Source organism: Hyperolius riggenbachi, chromosome 8 (assembly GCF_040937935.1).
Source record: "Hyperolius riggenbachi isolate aHypRig1 chromosome 8, aHypRig1.pri, whole genome shotgun sequence".
In the NCBI taxonomy this organism is placed as follows: domain Eukaryota; kingdom Metazoa; phylum Chordata; class Amphibia; order Anura; family Hyperoliidae; genus Hyperolius; species Hyperolius riggenbachi.
Genome location: NC_090653.1, coordinates 42,558,070 through 42,578,966, shown reverse-complemented (window position 1 = coordinate 42,578,966; position 20,897 = coordinate 42,558,070). Strand labels below are relative to the sequence as shown.

Below are 20,897 nucleotides of genomic sequence, written 5' to 3'. Positions count from 1 at the left end.
TTTATAAGGTGGGACCCATTTTTATTATTTTCTACTATAGAGTTCTTTATGCATGTAGACATTGGTTTTACCTATTGAAGCAATCTGGCCGCCTCCTACTACTACTACTACTACTACTACTACTACTACTACTACTACTACATTGGCCTCAATTCACTAAGCTTATCTCCTGTCTTTAATAACTCTTCTGAGCTGTTTCTACAGTTATCACCATAGTGATAACTGTAGAAACAGTCCAGAAGAGTTATTAAAGACAGAAGATAAGCTAAGTGAATTGAGGCCAATACAGTGCATAGTGTGAATGTTGCCTCATACCCGGAGTATGTAATGCTCAGTGCATGTCAGGGTGTGCATGATCGTATGCTTTGCGTATCAGAGACTTTATAGAGCAACAGCACAGTGCTAGGATAAAATGATGTTAACATGAGGACGCTTTGATTTTTGTATTATTGTATTTTCAAAAAAGCATCCTGGAGTCTTCTAGTAAAGTGTGAACGTTCTTCAATACTACAACCTTCTTATGCATTCATTGGTCCACAGAAACTATGGGCCATATGCAATTAATGTTTTCTCCTAGGAGATAATTTTTCATTTTCGATTTAAAATAACTTTCCAGCACTTTTCAACTAAAAAAGTACCAAAAAGTTGAAGAAAAAGTACTATCAAAATAATTTTTAGTATTTCTGGTGGCTTCAAAGGCATTTTATTGACAAGTTTGAAAATATCACTTTGGAGAAAACTCAGGAGAAAAAGTGAATTGCATATGGGCCAATGTCGGAACTACAGGTTCCAAAATTCTCTCCCCGGGTGTGTTTCTTCTTTTTAGCTGTACAAAAGAAACCTCAAACACATGCTAGACACCCTTCACGGTTCTGATTGATTTGTTGGCCCGTGATCATGCCCACGCTGGGTCACAGCTTAGCTTTGTGATGTTCAGCAGGAAATGCCCAACTGCATGAACTACAATTGTGGCTTCCAGAGATTAACCTGGCACAGCACACTGCTGAAGAGGAGGCTGATGGCATCAAAGGACGTGCACATTCAAAATGGACGCTAGTACAATATTGATAAAATTACCAATATTCTACGATTGGGCCGTGGTAATTCCAATAAGTAAATATTGGTAAATTTTACTGATGTTTTACTATCGCAAAACCTAACCCTAATCTCACACACACACCATCTCTCCACTAATGTCTAAGCTTCACCGAAGCCCTACAAATATGCCTCACTGTAACAGACCTCTGCACTGGTACCTAACCCTAAACAATCACCCTCCCCCACCTACTCCACCACCAATGCCTCATCCTTACCGATCACCCACCCATGCCTAGCCTCCTCCCACCCTCCACGATGCCTAACCATAACTGACCCTTCACCCATGCCTAACTAACCCCTCCACCGCCTCAAACCCCTTGATATCCTGACCACCTTTGCCCCCCAAATATGCCTCACTCTAACCGACCTCTGCACTGGTACCTAACACTAAACAATCCCCCTCCCCTACCCATGCCTCATCCTTACCGATCCCGCACCCATGCCTAGCCTCCTCCCTCCCTCCACGATGCCTAACCATAACTGACCCTTCACCCATGCCTAACTAACCCCTCCACCGCCTCAAACCCCTCGATATCTTGACCACCTTTGCCGCAAAATACATAGAATACAGGAAACACGAAAAATATAGTGCAAAAAATACGAAAAATATTGTGCATAAGTCCATTTATTTCAGTAATTCAACTTAACGTACCCCTGTAACAAAAAAACAAAACAAAAACCATCCCTATGGGTTACTTACCTTGGGAGAGGGGGAAGCCTCAGGAGCCTAGTGAGGCTTCTCCCTTCCTCTTTAGCCTCAGGGATCCATCACTGGCTCCCCCGACAAGCACAGCACAGACAAAGCAGCACGCCGCTATATTTACCTTCATGGCTTCAGCGCAGTAGAAACTTTCCGATGCGGCTCTAGCGGAAACACCAGAGTCTGATCGGGGCCACTTTACTGCCAGGTGCGAGTTGCCTGTGCAGCATAGCGGACCCCGGTGGGGCTCGGCTGTTACTGCCAGAGCCCGAGAGGAAAGCTTCTACTGCACTTGCGCTGGAGCCCAAAAAGGTAAATATTGCCAAGCAAATTCTGGGGCTGTCAGTGATGAACCCAGGAGGCTGAAAAGGACAGGGAAAGCCTTATTAGGATCCAGAGAATTCCCCCTCCCAAGGTCAGTAGCCCCAGGGGTGTTTTTTACATTACAGATTTTTGAAGTGAAACCAATATATGACATAGGAACCCTTTGCAGGTGTTTTGGGTGAATTAGCTGATTAGAGTCTGACACTTTGAGCCGGGAATATTGAACATTCTCACAATATTCTAATGGGCTGAGATGATGATTTTTGGGGTTGTTATAAGCTGTAAGCCATAATCATCAATATTATAACAAATAAAGGCTTTGCAGCTAATGAGTCCATTTCATATACTAGTTTCACCTTTTAAGTTGGATTACTGAAGCAAATGGACTTTTACACGATATTCTAGTTTTTCAAGCTTCACCTGTATTTGTAGCTGCATTTTGTATAGCTGGGGACCCAAATTTCCCATTATAGCCACAATTAACATGGGCGCCAATGGACCACCCAAACATCTACTGCACCTCCGCCACTCCTGTTTTGTTAGAAGACACATGGGCTCGATTTTTACCAGAAACCTTCACAGAAGATTGTCTTGTGAGAGTAGCTTGATATGGAACAGTGAATGGAATTCTTACAAAAATTAAATAAAATACTTAAAAACAAATCATGAAGGTGTTTTCATTTTTTTTTTAATTTAGTAAAGAATATGAAAACTCGTCTTATGGGAATAGAGGGAAAGCGTATAATTATCTTCTTAGCAGACATTACAGGAACACGTTAAACCGTCCGTCGCACCTCCCCTTACAGTCGTCGCTGTCAGGCGTGCCTACCTGCAGGACAGGTGACGCCCTGCGCAGTCCTAGGAGGAGACTGAAGTACTTCAAACGGGACTGCAAGAACTTCCAGAGGAGTGTAGGAAATCCATCACATAATCAACCACTCGATGATTAATCACTGCAAGCGTCTAAAGACAGTTATCCAGGGTTGCCGGAATTGGTCAAGAACAAGCATTTACAAGGCGCAACACAGTATAAATCGCATGGGGGGGGGGGGAGAGATACTTACAAATGCCAAAATAAAAAAATGTAACGGTTACAGACGTGACTCATCACCGCGGTGGATCATCTTAAAGTGCCCGCAGAAAAAGATGGATTTTAGGGGGTTACGTGGAGTGGGAAGTAAAGACTCCTTTACAGAGGGAGTGGTTACTGGTGCAGCAAGGCCATTGGCTCAGCAGAGTTCTCAAATAGGATCTCACAATGTGGATAGCTAAGGCCTCCGATTGGTGGGTCAGATGGGAAGCCCCTCCCCAGGCATCAAACGCTGATTAGCCACAGAAAGAAGAAGGCAGCAATGATGAGGAAGAGAGAGTCGGGCAGGCCGAACATCCTACCCTGAGGAAGTCCAGTATCTGCAAACGAAACCAGTGCAAGAAGTCAGACATCAGCAAAACAAGCTGACCATGCAAGATGTGACAATTCCAGTGTCAACTCCCCCCCCCCCCCCAAAGTAAATAGTAAAGTTTGTAACCTCCCCCTCCTCCCAGTCTGCTGCAACACACAACCGAGGAACACCAAATAAATGGGGGGGGGGGGGGTTCATGCCACGGAGGCAAGGTAAGTATTTGTCACTATAGTTTCAAATGTTTTTATTGGCGCCAGTTAAGAGGAAACAAAATCAGCATTTCCAGAAACCAGTTACACAAAATATGTTTTGCTGGTAAAACATAGCTCCCAACTGTACGTTTTTTTTTTTGGAGGGCCAGTCCCTCTTTGGGAACCAAACCCCTCTGTCCCTCTTCCTCCCCCATTTGTCCCTCTTTCAGGACTGATGTACAGATCTATGCAAATATATGGATTTAAAAATTGACCCTTTATTTTCATCCTTTAAAATTAATAGATTTACTTCTAAATAGGATTATGAAATAAGACGAATGATGATAGATAGGACCAGAGTGGTCTGAATGATAATATTTTGCTCTTGAATTCTTTGTGAGATGTGTGACGAGGGGTGTGTCTTGAAGTCTCCATCTTTCTTAAAGAAAACCTGTACTAAGAAAAATGTCCCCTGGGGGGTACTCACCTCGGGAGGGCGAAGCCTCTGGATCCTAATGAGGCTTCCCCCGTCCTCCTGTGTCTCATGGCGGTCTCGCTGTGCCCCTCCGAACGTCGGTGATGTAAATATTTACCGCTCCAGCGCAGGCGCAGTAGCGGCGCTGCGCTCCGAAGTAGGTGGAAACACCCGATCTCAGTCAGGTCCGTTCTACTGCGCAGGCACAAGTCTCCGGCGCCTGCGCAGTAGAGCGGACCCGACTGAGATCGGGTATTTCCGTCTACTTTGGAGCCGAAAGCCGAAACAGCGCCCCCCGCTGGAGCCTGGAAAGGTAAATATTGAGCAGGCTGTCGGGTCGCTGTTCGGAGGGCTGCAGCGAGACCCCCCGTGGGACAGAGGAGGACGGGGGAAGCCTCATTAGGATCCTGAGGCTTCCCCCACCCGAGGTGAGTACCCCCCAGGGGCCGTTTTTCTAGTTACAGTGTCTCTTTAATTCAATAAGTTGGGAGGTATGGTAAAATGCGTGAGAGGAATCGGTGCGGGAGACTTGGGCGCAGGATACAGCCGGTATGGCTTAAGGTGGCCACTAATCATCCAATTTTACCAAATCTATATAGTATAAGGGTAAAATGAGTGAATATACTGAATGGATAATTTGGCCAGTTCCCTTATATTACATAGAAATGGTAAGATTGGGTGAAAAAGATTGGATCATCACTGGCCACCATTATCCTGCTCCTGCACAAATTCCCATTGATGTTAAATACAATTCCCCCTCCAGGCAGCCATGGATGGTAGGGAATTATAGGGTTTTATAAGTAACTTCAGCTCCATCTTCTGGTGGCGCTGAAGTTGCTCACTGCTGCGCCCAAGTCTCCTGCGCTGGAATTGACGTGTTCGTGGTAAAATTTAACATGATTGGCCAAGCATTCAACTTTAAAGGACACCTGAAGTGAGAGGATTATGGAGGCTGCCATATTTATTTCATTTTTAGGGCTCATTCACACCTAAAATCGCTAACCACTAGCGATTTGCAGTAGCGTTTTCCGTGGGTGATTTTTCTGCGATTTAACACCGAAAAAAAATCACTGTACAAATTCATGTTTTTGGAGCGATCGCGATTAGCGTTTCTATATATGCTTATGGCGATCACTCCGAAATCGCTTTTGCGATTATTGCTAATCGCTCAATTGTGAACACTGCCATAGACTAAAATAGCACTAGCATTGAAAAAAAAAACGCTAGCGTTGTAGCGATTAGTGGGAATCGCACTATTCCTGCTTAGGTGTGAATAAACCCTAAACAATACCAGTTGCCTGGCATCCTGACAATCTCTTTGGCTGCAGTAGTGTATGAATCACAGACCTGAAACAAGCATGCGCCTAATCCAGTCAGACTTCAGTTGGAATCACCTGATCTGCTGCATGCTTGTTCAGGGTCTATGGTTATAAGAATTAGAGGCAGAGTCAACAGGACAGCTACGCAATGTGCATTGTTTAACCTCCTTGCCGTTCTGATTCTTTCCAGATTTTAGGGTCTAAAAGCGGTGCAATTTTTTTCCACTCTTTCAGACCCTAAAACCTGAAAAAAATCATTCTGGCAGGGAGATCTGCAGCAAAATAAAAAATTTTTTACCATTCTGGGCTCCTGTGCTGCAGTTTTCTCTTTGCCCACAAGATGGCGCTAATATACATATAAACATATAAACGAACTTCTCTATATTTCTCTAATATAGAGAAGTTCGTTTTCAATATTAGCCCTGCCCCCGATGATCTCACGCTGCCACCACCGCTCTGCTGCCACCACCACGGCTGTGCTGCTCCAACTGGCTGCCGGGTCCCCGGAAGAATAGCGGGGACATGGGGGATCCCGGCGGCCAGGGAAAGACCCCACACTGCCGGGGAGAGAGGCTGGAGTCCCGCTGCGCAGCGAGATCGCGCGCGGGACTCCACAACTAAAGGTAAAGCTCTGCAATGCCTACCCCGACCTGAGCTCGGGATCACCACTAATAGCTTCTTTTTTCTACCCCGAGCTCAGGTCGGGAAAACCGGCAAGGAGGTTAAAGAGACTCTGAAGCGAGTCTCAATTCTCTTTTCTAACCTGTATTAATGTTAAGCCCCATAAGCACAGCTAAACCGCCGCTATCCCGCGGCAAAACGAGGGGTTTATACACCCCAAATCCCCCTGCAAAATCCACTACTTTCCTGGTCGTGGATTTTGCTCTTCCTGGAGGCAGAGCTATGAGCTGCAGCTCTGCCTCCATGCGCGTCAATCGCCGCACGAATCTCCGCCTCTCCCCCGCCCCTCTCTGTGAAGGCAGATGAGAGGGGCGGGAGAGAGGCGGCAACCAGCGGGGATTGACACTTGAGGCAGAGCTTATGGCTGTAGCTCCGCCTCAAGCAAGAAGCGCTCCACCGACACAGGAGAGGGGATTATGGGGGGTATTAACCACTCGTTTTGCCACAGGATAGCGGCGGTTTGGCTGTGCTTATGGGGCTTAACATTAATATAGGTTAAAAAAAGGAGAATTGAGACTTGCTTCAGAGTCTCTTTAAAAGGAAATAAATATGGCAGCCTCCATATACATCTCACTTCATGGCTACTCCAGAACACCTTTCCCAGGGAAAGCAGGTAATGTGTGGACCAGACTGACGCATTAGCAAGTCTTGTGTGTAATTAAAATAAGGAGATGACAGGATATTATTTACATGTTCTATTCAGGTTCAAACCTGCAGGCTTGTCCTGGGTAAGGGAGTCTAAGTAGTGAAGACATGGTCAGCAATGGCACCTCTCAGCCTCTCTGCAAAGTAGCCTGCTTCAAACTTGCCATAGTGGCTATTAAGGGGTGCATACACACATTCAATTTTTATTGTCCAATTTTACCACTGTCATCTGTTAATAGTATTCAAAATCTGTTGGCCCACATACTACATGGAGGTGGGAAAATTGGCCAGTGATAGGCCAATTAAAATTGGATGTGTTAATGCACCTAAAGGTGCCCATTAACAGTACAATTTTTCACTAAATGCAATCTTTCGATGCGATTTCAACTATAGTAACTCATCGGAAGGCAATTACCGATTGTTCACATATACTGAACGATTCTTTCTTCAAATGCGATAAAAAAAAAAAAATCTAACTTTCGGATCGATTATATCCTATTTAGCAATCAAAGAATTGTTCCTTATTGATTGCCTTCATAAACGGCAAATTTTCTATACAATTCGATCGTAAAAATCTCATCGATCGCATTTGGTGAAAAAATTGTAACTTTAATGAACACCTTAAAGCTGATGCACATTTTTTCCTGCAGAATGCAGCCAAATTTCTCCTGCCCGATATACAAACCCATAACAGTCAGCTGTAGCCACTCAAACGTTTTGCTACCAGACTAGTCAACATAATGTGCATTTCATCAGAGGGCTAGCTCAAAGAATAGCGGGTAGGCAAAGACAAGCCCTCATCTACCCATCCAAACACATGTACTGCAGTGGGCAGACACAGGTGGTGCTTCATGCTACATACTGTACATAATATAGGGCTTAGACTAGGACTATGGTAGGATTAGATTGTGAGCTCCTCCAAGGAAAGTCCGTGACATGACTATGTACTCTAACGTACTGCAGAAGAGGTCAGTGCTATAGAAATACATAATAATTGTATGGTAGGACATTAGGCTCTGACTATGGTAGGATTAGATTGTGAGCTCCTCTGAGGACAGAAGGTGTAAGTTTTATATACAGTAAATACATATTATTTTGTATTTACTGTATATAGCACTTACATTTTTTGTCTTCAGAGGAGCTCACAATCTAATCCTACCATAGTCAGAGCCTAATGTCCTACCATATTATTATTAATAATAATATGGTAGGCTATTAGACTATGACTATGGTAGGATTAGAGTGTGAGCTCCTCTGAGGACAGTCAGTGACATGACTATGCACTCTGTAATGTGCTGCAGAAGATGTCAGTGCTATAGAAATACAGAATAATAATATGGCAGGACATTACACTATGAGTATGGTAGGATTAGATTGTGAGCTCCTCTGAGGACAGTCAGTGACATAACTGTGTACTCTGTAAAGTGCTGCAGAAGATGTCAGTGCTATAGAAATACAGAATAATAATATGGCAGGACATTACACTATGAGTATGGTAGGATTAGATTGTGAGCTCCTCTGAGGACAGTCAGTGACATAACTGTGTACTCTGTAAAGTGCTGCAGAAGATGTCAGTGCTATATAAATACATAATAATAATATGGTAGGACATTAGACTATGACTTCGGTAGGATTAGAGTGTGAGCTCCTCTGAGGACAGTCAGTAACATGACTATGTACTCTGTAATGTGCTGCAGAAGATGTCAGTGCTATAGAAATACATAATAATATGGTAGGACATTAGACTATGACCATGGCAGGATTAGAATGTGAGCTCCTCTGAGGACAGTCAGTGACATGACAATGCACTCTGTAAAGTGCTGCAGAAGATGTCAGAGCTATTTATACAGTAGTAATAATAATAGGTACATTGGCCTGAGATGCACTTACCTAGACGAGGAGGTGCTGCCGTATGGAAGTCATTAGTGTTGAAGATTGTGGTAAAGAAGCCAAACGGGAAAGCTCCGATACCAAATGACATGTGGAAACCGGTGTCAGTGAAGCCGGGGACCCCCTGCATACAACATGGAGTTACTGTTACCAACTACATCACCACAAGGCATTCCCAGCAAGAAGCAGGAGAGATGGGACTACAGTATAATATAGGCTGGTGGCCACCTGACTCTTGGATTAGGCTGAATGGGCAAACTGGGACCACATGTCATTTAAAGAGAACCCGAGGTGGGTTTGAAGAATATTATCTGCATACAGAGGCTGGATCTGCCTATACAGCCCAGCCTCTGTTGCTATCCCAAACCCCCCTAAGGTCCCCCTGCACTCTGCAATCCCTCATAAATCACAGCCACGCTGCTGACAAACAGCTTGTCAGAGCTGGCTGTGTTTATCTCTATATAGTGCCAGTCTGCTGCTCTCCCCGCCTCCTGCAGAACTCCAGTCCCCGCCTGCATCCCTTCCCTCCCTGCTGATAGGACGGAAGGGACGGGGGCAGGGACCGGAGCTATGCAGGAGGCGGGAGAGCAGCTGAGACTGACACTACAGATGTAAACACAGCCTCACAGCACGGCTGTGATTTATGAGGGATTGCAGAGTGCAGGGGGACCTTAGTGGGGTTTGGGATAGCAACAGAGGCTGGGCTGTATAGGCAGATCCAGCCTCTGTATGCAGATAACATTCTTTAAACACACCTCGGGTTCTCTTTAATTCTGAACACAATGTTGCTGCTTATTTTACTAAAATCCCAGACAGACAACAGTGCCACCTGCTGTCTGTACGAAGGTACTGAATAAAACAAACTGTAAATGTATATGTAAATCTCCATACATTTACCACCATGAAACACCTACCCCTCCTGCCCTGTTCTCTGGCTCTGGCCTCTGTCCTTGAGGTCTTGGAGGAGTCTTCAACCTAAAAATAAGAAAAAAATTTGAATAGTGAAAAGTTGAAGTCCATCTCATTAGATTACTAAACTAGTGCAGTTTGGTTTACAACAGGGCTGCCCAATAGGTCGATCGAGATCTATCGGTAGATCACAACCGCCTGCTTGGGGATGAGGCCACGTCCCATTAAATTTTGCGGCTGGAAGCTGTACAACGCGCCCACTTACCCGCCTTCCATCAGATTCTGCTGCTGGCCTCGATCGCGGCCAATCAGGGGAGGAGAGAGGCGCGGCTGAGAGGCCAAGGGCGGCTCTGCCATGACACAGTGTCAGGGCTGAGGGCAGCGCTGGACGAAACACTTCTGTTCTCATACCTGCACTCACGCTGCCTGCCGGAGCGCTCCCTCAGCCGCCGGATTGCACATCTGCCCTCCCAACAGCCGCGGCAGACCAGGACAAGCCGCAGACACCACCGCTGGAGCTGGAGGGAGGGAAGTGATAACGTGTGCCCGCCCAGGCTCCTATACCTAGCTAACCTATACTAAAGGCACCTATACCTCGCTACCTATACTAAAGGCACATACCTAGCTACCTATTCTAAAGGTACATATACCTAGCTACCTATACTAAAGCCACATATAACTAGCTACCTATACTAAAGCCACATATACCTGGCAACCTATACTGAAGGCACTGATACCTAGTTAACCTATACTAAAGCACATATACCTAGCTAAGCTATACTGAAGGCCCCTATACCTAACTACCTATATATATTAAAAGCACATATACCTAGCTAACCTATAACTGAAGGCACCTATATCTAACTACCTACTGTATACTAGAGCACCTATACTAGAGGCACCTATACCTTGTTACCTATACTGGAAGCACCTATGCCTGGCTACCTATCGGGGGAAGGGGTATAAGCTTAGCATTTGAAATGTTGGTAGATCTCCTTTACTCAGCAAATTTCAAAGTAGTTCGCAAGCCAAAAAAGTGTGGGCACCCCTGGTTTACAAGCACAAGTACTGGATGTAGTACAACATTACGAGAGGGTGCTGATAATTTCCTGGCTTTACCCCCTTCCAGATGAAATAAAATAACAAGTGTGGGGGCATATGACAGCCTAATATCTTATTAGCATGTAAGAAATATCAGGTCTCTGCGATTCTTAAAACGGTTTTCTTTTAGTGAGCAGCTGTGATGAGGCACAAGCAAATCTCACGTCCGAGTTATGGGCTGTCATTTCGTTTTTGTTTCTCCAGAGACAATCAGCAAAGGAAATTTACACGGAGGTCACAAACACTGGGGGAGAAGCGGCCACTTAAATCTAAGGGTGCCAGGAAAAAGGGAGCGGGGTTTAGCCAAAATTTTAGGATATTGTCTATAACAATATTTTTATTGTTTCATCTTTATTTGAGATAGAATACAGTGATGTGAAAAAATATTTGCCCCCTTCCTTATTTCCTATTCTTTTGCATGTTTGCCATACTGTAGGGGGGTCAGGGGAAAATGAGTTGAACTTACCCGGGGCTTCTTATGGTCCCCTGCAGACATCCTGTGTTGGCGCAGCCACTCACCGATGCTCCGGCCCCGCCTCCGGTTCACTTCTGGAATTTTAGACTTTAAAGTCTGAAAACCACTGCGCCTGCGTTGCCGTGTCCTCGATCCCGCTGATGTCACCAAGAGCGCACAGCGCAGGCCCAGTATGGTCTGTGTCTACGCAGTACACTCCTGGTGACATCAGCGGGAGTGAGGACATGGCAATCCAGGCGCAGTGGTTTTCAGACTTTAAAGTCAGAAATTCCAGAAGTGAACTGGAGGCGGGGCCGGAGCATTGGGGAGTGGCTGCGCCAACACAGGATGTCTGCGGGGGACCATTAGAAGTCCCGGTAAGTTCAACTCATTTTCCCCCGACCCCCCTACAGTATCCCTTTAAAGGTTTCTGCTCATCAAAAACCGTTAACTATTAGTTAAAGATAACATAATTGAACACAAAATGCAGTTTTAAATGATGGTTTTTATTATTTAGTGAGGAAAAAAAACTCCAAATCTACATGGCCCTGTGTGAAAAAGTGATAGCCCCCCTTGTTAAAAAAAATAACTCAACTGTGGTTTATCACACCCGAGTTCAATTTCTGTAGTCACCCCCAGGCCTGATTACTGCCACACCTGTTTCAATCAAGAAATCACTTAAATAGGAGCTATCTGACACAGAGAAGTAGACCAAAAGCACCTCAAAAGCTAGACATCTTGCCAAGATCCAAAGAAATTCAGAAACAAATGAGAACAAAAGTAATTGAGATCTAGCAGTCTGGTAAAGGTTATAAAGCCATTTCTAAAGCTTTGGGACACCAGCGAACCACAGTGAGAGCCATTATCCACAAATGGCAAAAACATGGAAAAGTGATGAACCTTGCCAGGAGTGGCCGGCCGACCAAAATTACCCCAAGAGCGCAGAGAAAACTCATCTGAGAGGCCACAAAAGACCCCAGGACAACATCTAAAGAACTGCAGGCCTCACTTGCCTCACTTAAGGTCAGTGTTCACGACTCCACCATAAGAAAGAGACTGGGCAAAAACGGCCTGCATGGCAGATATCCAAGGCGCAAACCACTTTTAAGCAAAAAGAACATTAAGGCTCATCTCAATTTTCCTAAAAAACATCTCAATGATTGCCAAGACTTTTGGGAAAATACCTTGTGGACCGGCGAGACAAAAGTTGAACTTGTTGGTGCGTGTCCCGTTACATCTGGCGTAGAAGTAACAGCATTTCAGCAAAAGAACATCATACCAACAGTAAAATATGGTGGTGGTAGTGTGATGGTCTGGGGTTGTTTTGCTGCTTCAGGACCTGGAAGGCTTGCTGTGATAGATGGAACCATGAATTCTACAGTCTACCAAAAAATTCTGAAGGAGAATGTCCGGCCATCTGTTCGTCAACTCAAGCTGAAGCGATCTTGGGTGCTGCAGCAGGACAATGACCCAAAACACACCAGCAAATCCACCTCTGAATGGCTGAAGAAAAACAAAAATGAAGACTTTGGAGTGGCCTAGTCAAAGTCCTGACCTGAATCCTATTGAGATGTGGCATGACCTTAAAAAGGCGGTTCATGCTAGAAAACCCTCAAATAAAGCTGAATTACAACAATTCTGCAAAGATGAGTGGGCAAAAATTCTTCCAGAGCGCTGTAAAAGACTCGTTGCAAGTTATCACAAACACTTGATTGCAGTTATTGCTGCTAAGGGTGGCCCAACCAGTTATTAGGTTCAGGGGGCAATTTCATTTTCACACAGGGCCATGTAGGTTTTGAGTTTTTTTTCCTGACTAAATAATAAAAACCATCATTTAAAACTGCATTTTGTGTTCAATTATGTTGTTATCTTTGACTAATAGTTAACAGTTTTTGATGACCAGAAACATTTAAGTGTGACAAACATGCAAAAGAATAAGAAATCAGGAAGGGGGCAAATCGTTTTTCACATCACTGTATGTCAAAATAACTAATAAAAATTGCTAAATATGGTCTAGATGAAAACGAGCCCTCTGGTGGTGCCTAACCCTAAAACCCCCTTTCTCTAATGCCGGTCAAAATGATCATTTATGATATTATAACTATCAAAACTACGGTAATTTCAAAACAATATTTATCGAAACACTAATTCTCAAAACAAAAAAGTTTGGTCTCCAAATTTCCTGATTCCGAAGTGTCCTTCCTGTAGCACTGACAATAACAACTAGAATTTCTCTTTCAAGACTGGGCATTTCCCCACTGAAGATGAGCCCCACAGTGAATGCCCTCCAACCTCAACTGACCCGGCAACCCGCAATGCTGTCCGTGAGCTGATGGAGGACTGACGAATATTGGCAACAAAGATAGCCCTGATACTGGACATCTCATGGGAGCGTGTTAGGTTTCCCACTATCCCAGACAAGAGCAAGCTTTCAGCAAAGGGTACTGAAATGTTGGACCGGTGATCAGAAGAAAAAATTATTTGAAACATCCCAAACCGTTTTTGCCCATAATGGAGTTGCACAGGACTTTTTGGCTAGGTTAGTTACCAACGATGAAACCTGGCTTAACATCTATGATCTGGAAACAAAGGACTAGTCAAAGGAATTAATTGGGTTCACATGGCGTAAGAAAAAAAAAAAAAAAACATGCTGCAAGATGGCAGGCTGTCGTGGTTGGTCGTGGCGCAGTGGTTAAGGTCGAGCAACGAACACCCCCCCAACGCTGTCCCCCTAATGTTCAATGTGCCTCCCCGATGCTCAGTGTACTATACATTACCGGCCCATGTCCGGCGCTGGTTCCGGGATCTGTCCTTTGTCCACACACGCACCCCACATGGTTGCCGGCATGCACGTGGGTGCGTGACGTTACATACAAGCCAACGTTACTCACACGCCGTTACTCCAGCAACCACGCGGGGCGTGTATGGATGAAGGACCCAACCTGGAGGCAAAAGCGGACAGCTAATGTACAGTGCACTGGGCACGGGGGGGCACATTGACCAATACGGGGGCAGTATCAGGCTGGTGAGGTGCCGGATGCAGCGTCACAAGGCCGATTCCGGATCGATTTCAGCATAACATTGATTGGGAATCCGCCTGTGATGTATGGGCAGCCGACAGATCTCTCCCCATCAGATTTGATCAGAGAGAGATCTGTCTCCTGGTCTATCTGCCCATACATTGTCTGATGAATGGCACCTTCAGTGTAAGATGGAGGGACTGCTACACCTCAGGAAGGGTCTGGGTACCTGTGACATGCATGTGTGATTGCTCATCAATACATCAAATGCAAGATTGTGGAGTGACTCCTCTACTCATTCATGTGGCACCTGCATAGCTCTACTCTGCCTGTTAATTCTATCTCAGGGTCACTATGTCGGTGGAGGGATAGTGTCATATCTGTATGTCACCCTCCAGGAGGCGGGGCATACTCCCATCTCTTTATGTCACTATGTAGGTGGAGGGATAGTCTCATATCTCTGTCACCCTGCAGGAGGAGGAGCATACTCCCATCTATATGTCACTATGTCGGTGGAGGGATAGCCTCTTATCTCTGTCACCCTGCAGGAGGCGGGGCATACTCCCATCTCTATAGGTCACTATGTCGGTGGAGGGATAGCCTCTTATCTCTGTCACCCTGCAGGAGGCGGGGCATACTCCCCTCTCTATATGTCCCTATGTAGGTGGAGGGATAGTCTCATATCTCTGTCACCCTGCAGGAGGAGGAGCATACTCCCATCTATATATGTCACTATGTCGGTGGAGGGATAGCCTCTTATCTCTGTCACCCTGCAGGAGGCGGGGCATACTCCCATCTCTATAGGTCACTATGTCGGTGGAGGGATAGCCTCTTATCTCTGTCACCCTGCAGGAGGCGGGGCATACTCCCCTCTCTATATGTCCCTATGTAGGTGGAGGGATAGTCTCATATCTCTGTCACCCTGCAGGAGGAGGAGCATACTCCCATCTATATATGTCACTATGTAGGTGGAGGGATAGCCTCTTATCTCTGTCACCCTGCAGGAGGCGGGGCATACTCCCATCTCTATAGGTCACTATGTCGGTGGAGGGATAGCCTCTTATCTCTGTCACCCTGCAGGAGGCGGGGCATACTCCCCTCTCTATATGTCCCTATGTAGGTGGAGGGATAGTCTCATATCTCTGTCACCCTGCAGGAGGAGGAGCATACTCCCATCTATATATGTCACTATGTAGGTGGAGGGATAGCCTCTTATCTCTGTCACCCTGCAGGAGGCGGGGCATACTCCCATCTCTATATGTCACTATGTCGGTGGAGGGATAGCCTCTTATCTCTGTCACCCTGCAGGAGGCGGGGCATACTCCCATATCAGGGTCACCTGGGATCTTGCTGCTTGGAATCTCCTCGGCCGTATATTGGGATAACATTCTCTCGGCTGATGCCAGCTTTACATACAGGGCACTCCTGGCGTTCCGGTCGCGTTTCAAACCACTATAAAGAGAAACAAGAATCACATGCGAGTGGATAAACAGTTTTCAATTTGGTAACTGAAAGCTACTTTGTTATTTTAGCTGGAGATTAGATGAAAAAAGCATTTCTACAATGTGCACAGCTTAAAAAACAAAAACAAACAAAAATGCTCAAGTTTTGTTCTTGAATGTCAATAGAAAAGCAATCCAGGAGTCACAATGTTCTCTACAGCATCACCTATTCACCCGGCAATCTCATGACAGCAAAGCAAACACATCGGAATACGATTACCTGGCAGGACTCTGATCTTTTGTTTACCTAAGCTCCTTATACTGGAGGGAAATGGGCGCCCGCAGCTACTGTCAGCAGATATTTGTTCGCTTTCTAACCTGCAACTCCAGCCAACAAGTCAAAGGTGAATGACATAACACGTTATTAGATTCAGCAATCAGAGGGAAGATTTTCAACAGACCGTATATACTCGACTATAAGTCTAGAAATGTAGGTCTGGCTCGCCAAATAAAGCTATAGGGGTGGACTTGTACACCAGTCAGACCTAAATTTCTGACTCATAGGCGAGGGGGTGGGTCGCACCTATGTCTCAACCTTTGCAGACCGAGCTGCAGTTCCCAGAATGCTCTATAACCTCTCCACTGTCACCTGCTGCTTGGAGTTACAGGCTACCCAGCAAGCTCATGGTGAACTACAACTCCTAGGAGTGTGTAAGGGGCTGCAAAGGACCAAAAAGCCCTCTTACCTAGGGCCCATTCACATTAGAAGCGCTTTTCTGAGCGTTTTGCGATTGATTAGCGGTTTTAAAATCGCTCCCATTCATTTTCATTAAAATTGCGGGAAAATCACGATTTTTCTACGATTTTTAGCACGATTTTAATGAAAGTGAATGGGAGCAATTTAAAAAACCGCTAATCGCAAAACGCTCAGAAAAGCACTTTTAGTGTGATTGGGCCCCAAAAATGTAAGTGCCAGATTCCACATTGTAACAATATGCAGCGTTTCCCTGCATCCGAGTTGCACAGAGAAGAGCAGCATGCAGCAGTTTTTCCATAGCAAGCATTCAAATCCCCAGAGTTGTGCATAATTTGGAAATAGATGCGCCACCCAGTGGAAATATTTCTTAACCGAATGAGTCAGAAAATAAGAAAAACAAAACAGTACAATTACCATATTTTTCGGGAAATATAAGACACTCCGGAAAATAAGATGCACTTGGGTTTAGAGGGCAAATAAATGGGAAAGTGTGTGTGTGTGTGTGGGGGGGGGGGGGATATACTAAACCTAGTGAGTCTATGGTCCAAGAGCGCCTTTTAGATGTTCTCCCCCAATTATGTCCTCCATGCGTCCCCTTCCAACCCCCTTCGTTCCCTGATGTGTCTCCTTCTGACCTCGTGTCCTCCTTTGTTCCCTCATGTGTCTGCCCCTGTCCCAGTGTCCTCCTTGCACAACCCTGTGTGTCCCCTTTTGTCTGTGTCCTCCTTTGCTCCCCCTGTGTGTCCCAGTGTTCTACTCCACACCCAGTGTCTCCTCTGCACCCAATGTATAAATGTGAGTTGCAGCAGTGTGGCTCACCTCATCCAGCAGCAATCAGAGAACTCTCCCTCACAGCTCTCCTAGTGCCGACTTCTGCTGATCGCATCATCAGCACTGGGGGAACAGTGAAGAAGAAGAGAGGTCTCTGACCACTGCTGGATGAGCTACTTACATTAATGCATGGAGATCAGAGGAGACATGGGGAGGGGGGAGCCAGGAGGACACGGGGGGCAATACAGGGACTCCCCGACATTGAGCAGGTCAGCAGTCCATATCGGCAGGCATTCGTAAGTCCCTATATTTGGCATGTAAGACGCAGGGACTTTATCTCCCCATTTTTAGTGTTTATATGCCGAAACATACAGTACTGTACAGGGCTGTGAAGTAGGTGCAATTTTGGGTACCTGGAGTCAGTGGTTTCATAGACTGAGGAGTCGTGGACAGAAAATTTTTGTACCAAATCCAAAGCAAGCGGCGCTGTCAATCAAGTCCACGTTGCCCGTAGTGTACTATGCAGGCGCAGTACACTGTGGACAACATAGCCTCCATTGACAGCGGCGCTCACACAGCCGCAGTAGAGGAGGTTGGCCTCTGCACCGGCGGGGACCCCGGGCTGGGAGCTGGGAGCGGAGATGCTGCATGGGGCTGGAGGATGCCTGACAACTCCTTTAAACACAGCATAAAGCTAATAGAAAAAACATATCACAGTTTGAAAGTTACTGGAAAGGTTAATTAACTTCCACTTCACTCAGAGGCTAATTGATAAGATTGTCATTGCCACACATTATCAGAGTGTGTCAAGCTATATATTTAAGAGTAAATAAAGCTGAGAAGATTCCCCTGTATTCAAGGGGGAGGGGCAGACAACTTTCTCTCCTTTGTATGCTCAGCAATTGCGGAACCGCTGCTCCGATATACTGCTTGTGAGCGCAACCACAAACTTCAAGAGGATCCAGGGAACGGCCCTCTTCAAATTTAAAGTGGATTTAACTTCTTGCACAACAAGAGACAAGTAAGAAACACAGGAACCCACCCTATGTGTGTTTAGAGAGAACAGCCTGTCAAATTCTACCTTATCTGCAAATAAACACTTGTGATTATTTGCAGATAAGGTAGAATCACAAGTGTAATTTGAGCTGTCAGCTGTCTGATCTGTGACGAGGTGTGTGTTAATATGTAAACACAGGTGGTTAAAGGTGGCCATACACCAGGCGACTTGGCGGCCTATCGACCATCTGATTCGATAATTATATTCAAATCGGACGAAAGTCGGTGCCGCCAAGAGCATGCCCGTTTGACAATACAACCACGCTCCAAAATCTCGGGCAGATGTCCTCGATCGGGTGCATAGCCGCAACAGCTTGCACTACTGGGACAAGCAACAAGCACGATGGGCACCCCCAGCCCTCCCCCCCCCCCCCCCGAAATGGCGAATGTTAAACTAGGGGAGACAGCACGGCGGGCAGCGAGGTGGCGTCACTAGGCCAATTCCTGAAAAAGGCGCCAACTATTGCGATCTGTCTCTTGGTCGATCAGCCGCTAGATGTATGGGCAACTTAACGCTTTCTGTGCTCCCATGAAAGCAGAAAGTAGACACATTGCATATTTATTACAGGAGTTGTGCAAGCTGTAACAAAGAAAAGGTTTTCTGTAAAGGTTATTATGCTGTTGCTTATGTTTTACAGCAGAGAGGAAGTTCTGGGTTTAGGTCCGCTTTATTTAATTATTACCTGCGTTAGTTTATGCGTAAAGTGATGTTGCGCTCCTCCTCATTAATTTATAAGTCTTAGGGCTCGTTTCCACTAGTGCGGCGTGCGTCTGCGAGACGCGCGTCGTCACTGAGCGGGTGGGCGGGATCACAGGTGAATCCCTTGAGTCGTGCCATGCACGGCTATGGGATTCGCAACCTCCGCAGCGAATTCTGCGGCCAGTACCGGCCAAATCGCTAATTCAAGCGATTCGCCTGCAGCGCCAGTCTCCCCTATGGCAGTTTCCCCGTGCGATTCATGTGCGGGGAAACTCTGCGGAATCGTGGCTGTTTCCGCGATCGTGGAAACGGTCCCTTAATGCTACTGGTTCGCAGACACCAAAACAGTCACCTAGTATACTCAAACGGTGTATGCGCTCAAGACGGTAACCTGAGGTAATCGTCAACAGTTCGAAAGTCAATTTGGTCATCAACCAGACAGTCCACACTGCTAAGCCGTGCTCCTCGGATAAGCCGTGCGCCTCGGATAAGCCGTGCGCCTCGGATAAGCCGTGCGCCTCGGATAAGCCGTGCGCCTCGGATAAGCCGTGCTCCTCGGATAAGCCGTGCTCCTCGGATAAGCCGTGCTCCTCGGATAAGCCGTGCTCCTCGGATAAGCCGTGCTCCTCGGATAAGCCGTGCTCCTCGGATAAGCCATGCTCCTCTGAGGAGCACATCTTAGCAGTGTGGACTGTCTTGTTGATGACCGAATTGACTTTCGAACTGTTGACGATTACCTCAGGTTACCGTTTTGAGCGCATACACCGTTTATGAGTATATTACCTGCATTAGGTTTAGGGAGGCTGGGGGAGTAGAGGGGATACAGCAGGGAAAAGGTTAATGTCAAATCCAATGACACATCGGGGAGCCCTCCCTTAATCTGGTGTTTCAGACAAGTGCAAGGAAGTCATATTGTTTATTATCTGGACAGACCTGTTTACATCAATAACAAAAAGGATGCAACACAAGACCTTTCAAGGGAGCCTGCCAGGGCTGAGCAACACCAGACGTGACCAGCCCACAGCAGGCAGAAGTCTGCACAGACATGTGTCACCCCTACTCCAGGTGTCTCCTGTCACAGCGGTATGTGATGGGCCCTCAGGCTAATAGACACCTTGTGACATGGAAGCCAGTCATAGTCTCAGACAGATTTCTATTAGAAGACAGCTTGTGACACTGACCCTCTGCCAAGGTGTGCCCCTGTGCTTTAAAGAGAACCCGAGGTGGTTTTTTGCGGGGCAGATGGGACACAGAGGCATGTTCTCTGCCTCATGACACGCCTCTGTGTCCCCACAGCGCCGATCACTGCCGCTCTATAGCCCCCAAAAATTAGTGACAACATTTGTCACTATCTCAAAAGGTTAACATGTGGGAGAAGGATTCCCTGTTCAAAATGCCCACCAGGGGTGTTCCTGCAGGGTCTATCTCCCTGGCCGCACCCCCCCCCCGCCGCTTCCCCGCCTCCCTGCACGCTGTGCATAAGAGACAGTCTCTCAATCCAGCGTCGTGACTCACGAAAGTGAGGTCACGAAAGTGGAAATGGGCCAGTGCGGCCCACAGGAAGCAGCGGGTTTGGAGGCTACCTGATCCGCTCAGTCCCCGGATCAGGTAGACTAGTTTCTTTATTTTAATTTCATGAGCCCACCTCAGGCTCTCTTTAAAATATCTCTCCGCTTGCCTGACTCCTGGCGTCCTCAACCGTCACTGTGAGTGCGCCCTCTACATGGTGACAGGCGCATGTGGTGTCATAACACGCGCCTGGTGCCACATGGTACAGGTGCTCACGGTGATGGGGGGACCCAAATGATACGGCATTTGTATGCATTTATACAGGGATTATCTTTCAAGGCCTACCAACAGTATGGGCACATGTCCACCACTAGCCGGCATTCCAAGTCCGAACAACGAGCACGTACGGAGATTTGTGAGCAAAGCCTTATGGTAGCAGCTCTTGCTTCAAA

The 20,897-nt window shown here is 46.4% G+C and overlaps 1 protein-coding gene across 1 annotated transcript in view; it reads right to left on the bottom strand.

The window, feature by feature from the left end:
• Positions 1-2,788: 2,788 nt before the first annotated feature.
• The window catches only part of RNF5 (ring finger protein 5), a 35,840-nt gene continuing 17,731 nt past the window's right edge, over positions 2,789-20,897 (bottom strand). Inside the window, exons 3-6 of the mRNA XM_068250314.1 lie at positions 15,550-15,662; positions 9,641-9,701; positions 8,727-8,850; positions 2,789-3,532 (exon numbers count right to left, since the gene is read on the bottom strand). Coding sequence (XP_068106415.1) covers positions 3,438-3,532; positions 8,727-8,850; positions 9,641-9,701; positions 15,550-15,662 — 393 coding nt within the window. The 3' untranslated portion in view covers positions 2,789-3,437. The remainder of the gene's footprint in view (positions 3,533-8,726; positions 8,851-9,640; positions 9,702-15,549; positions 15,663-20,897) is intronic.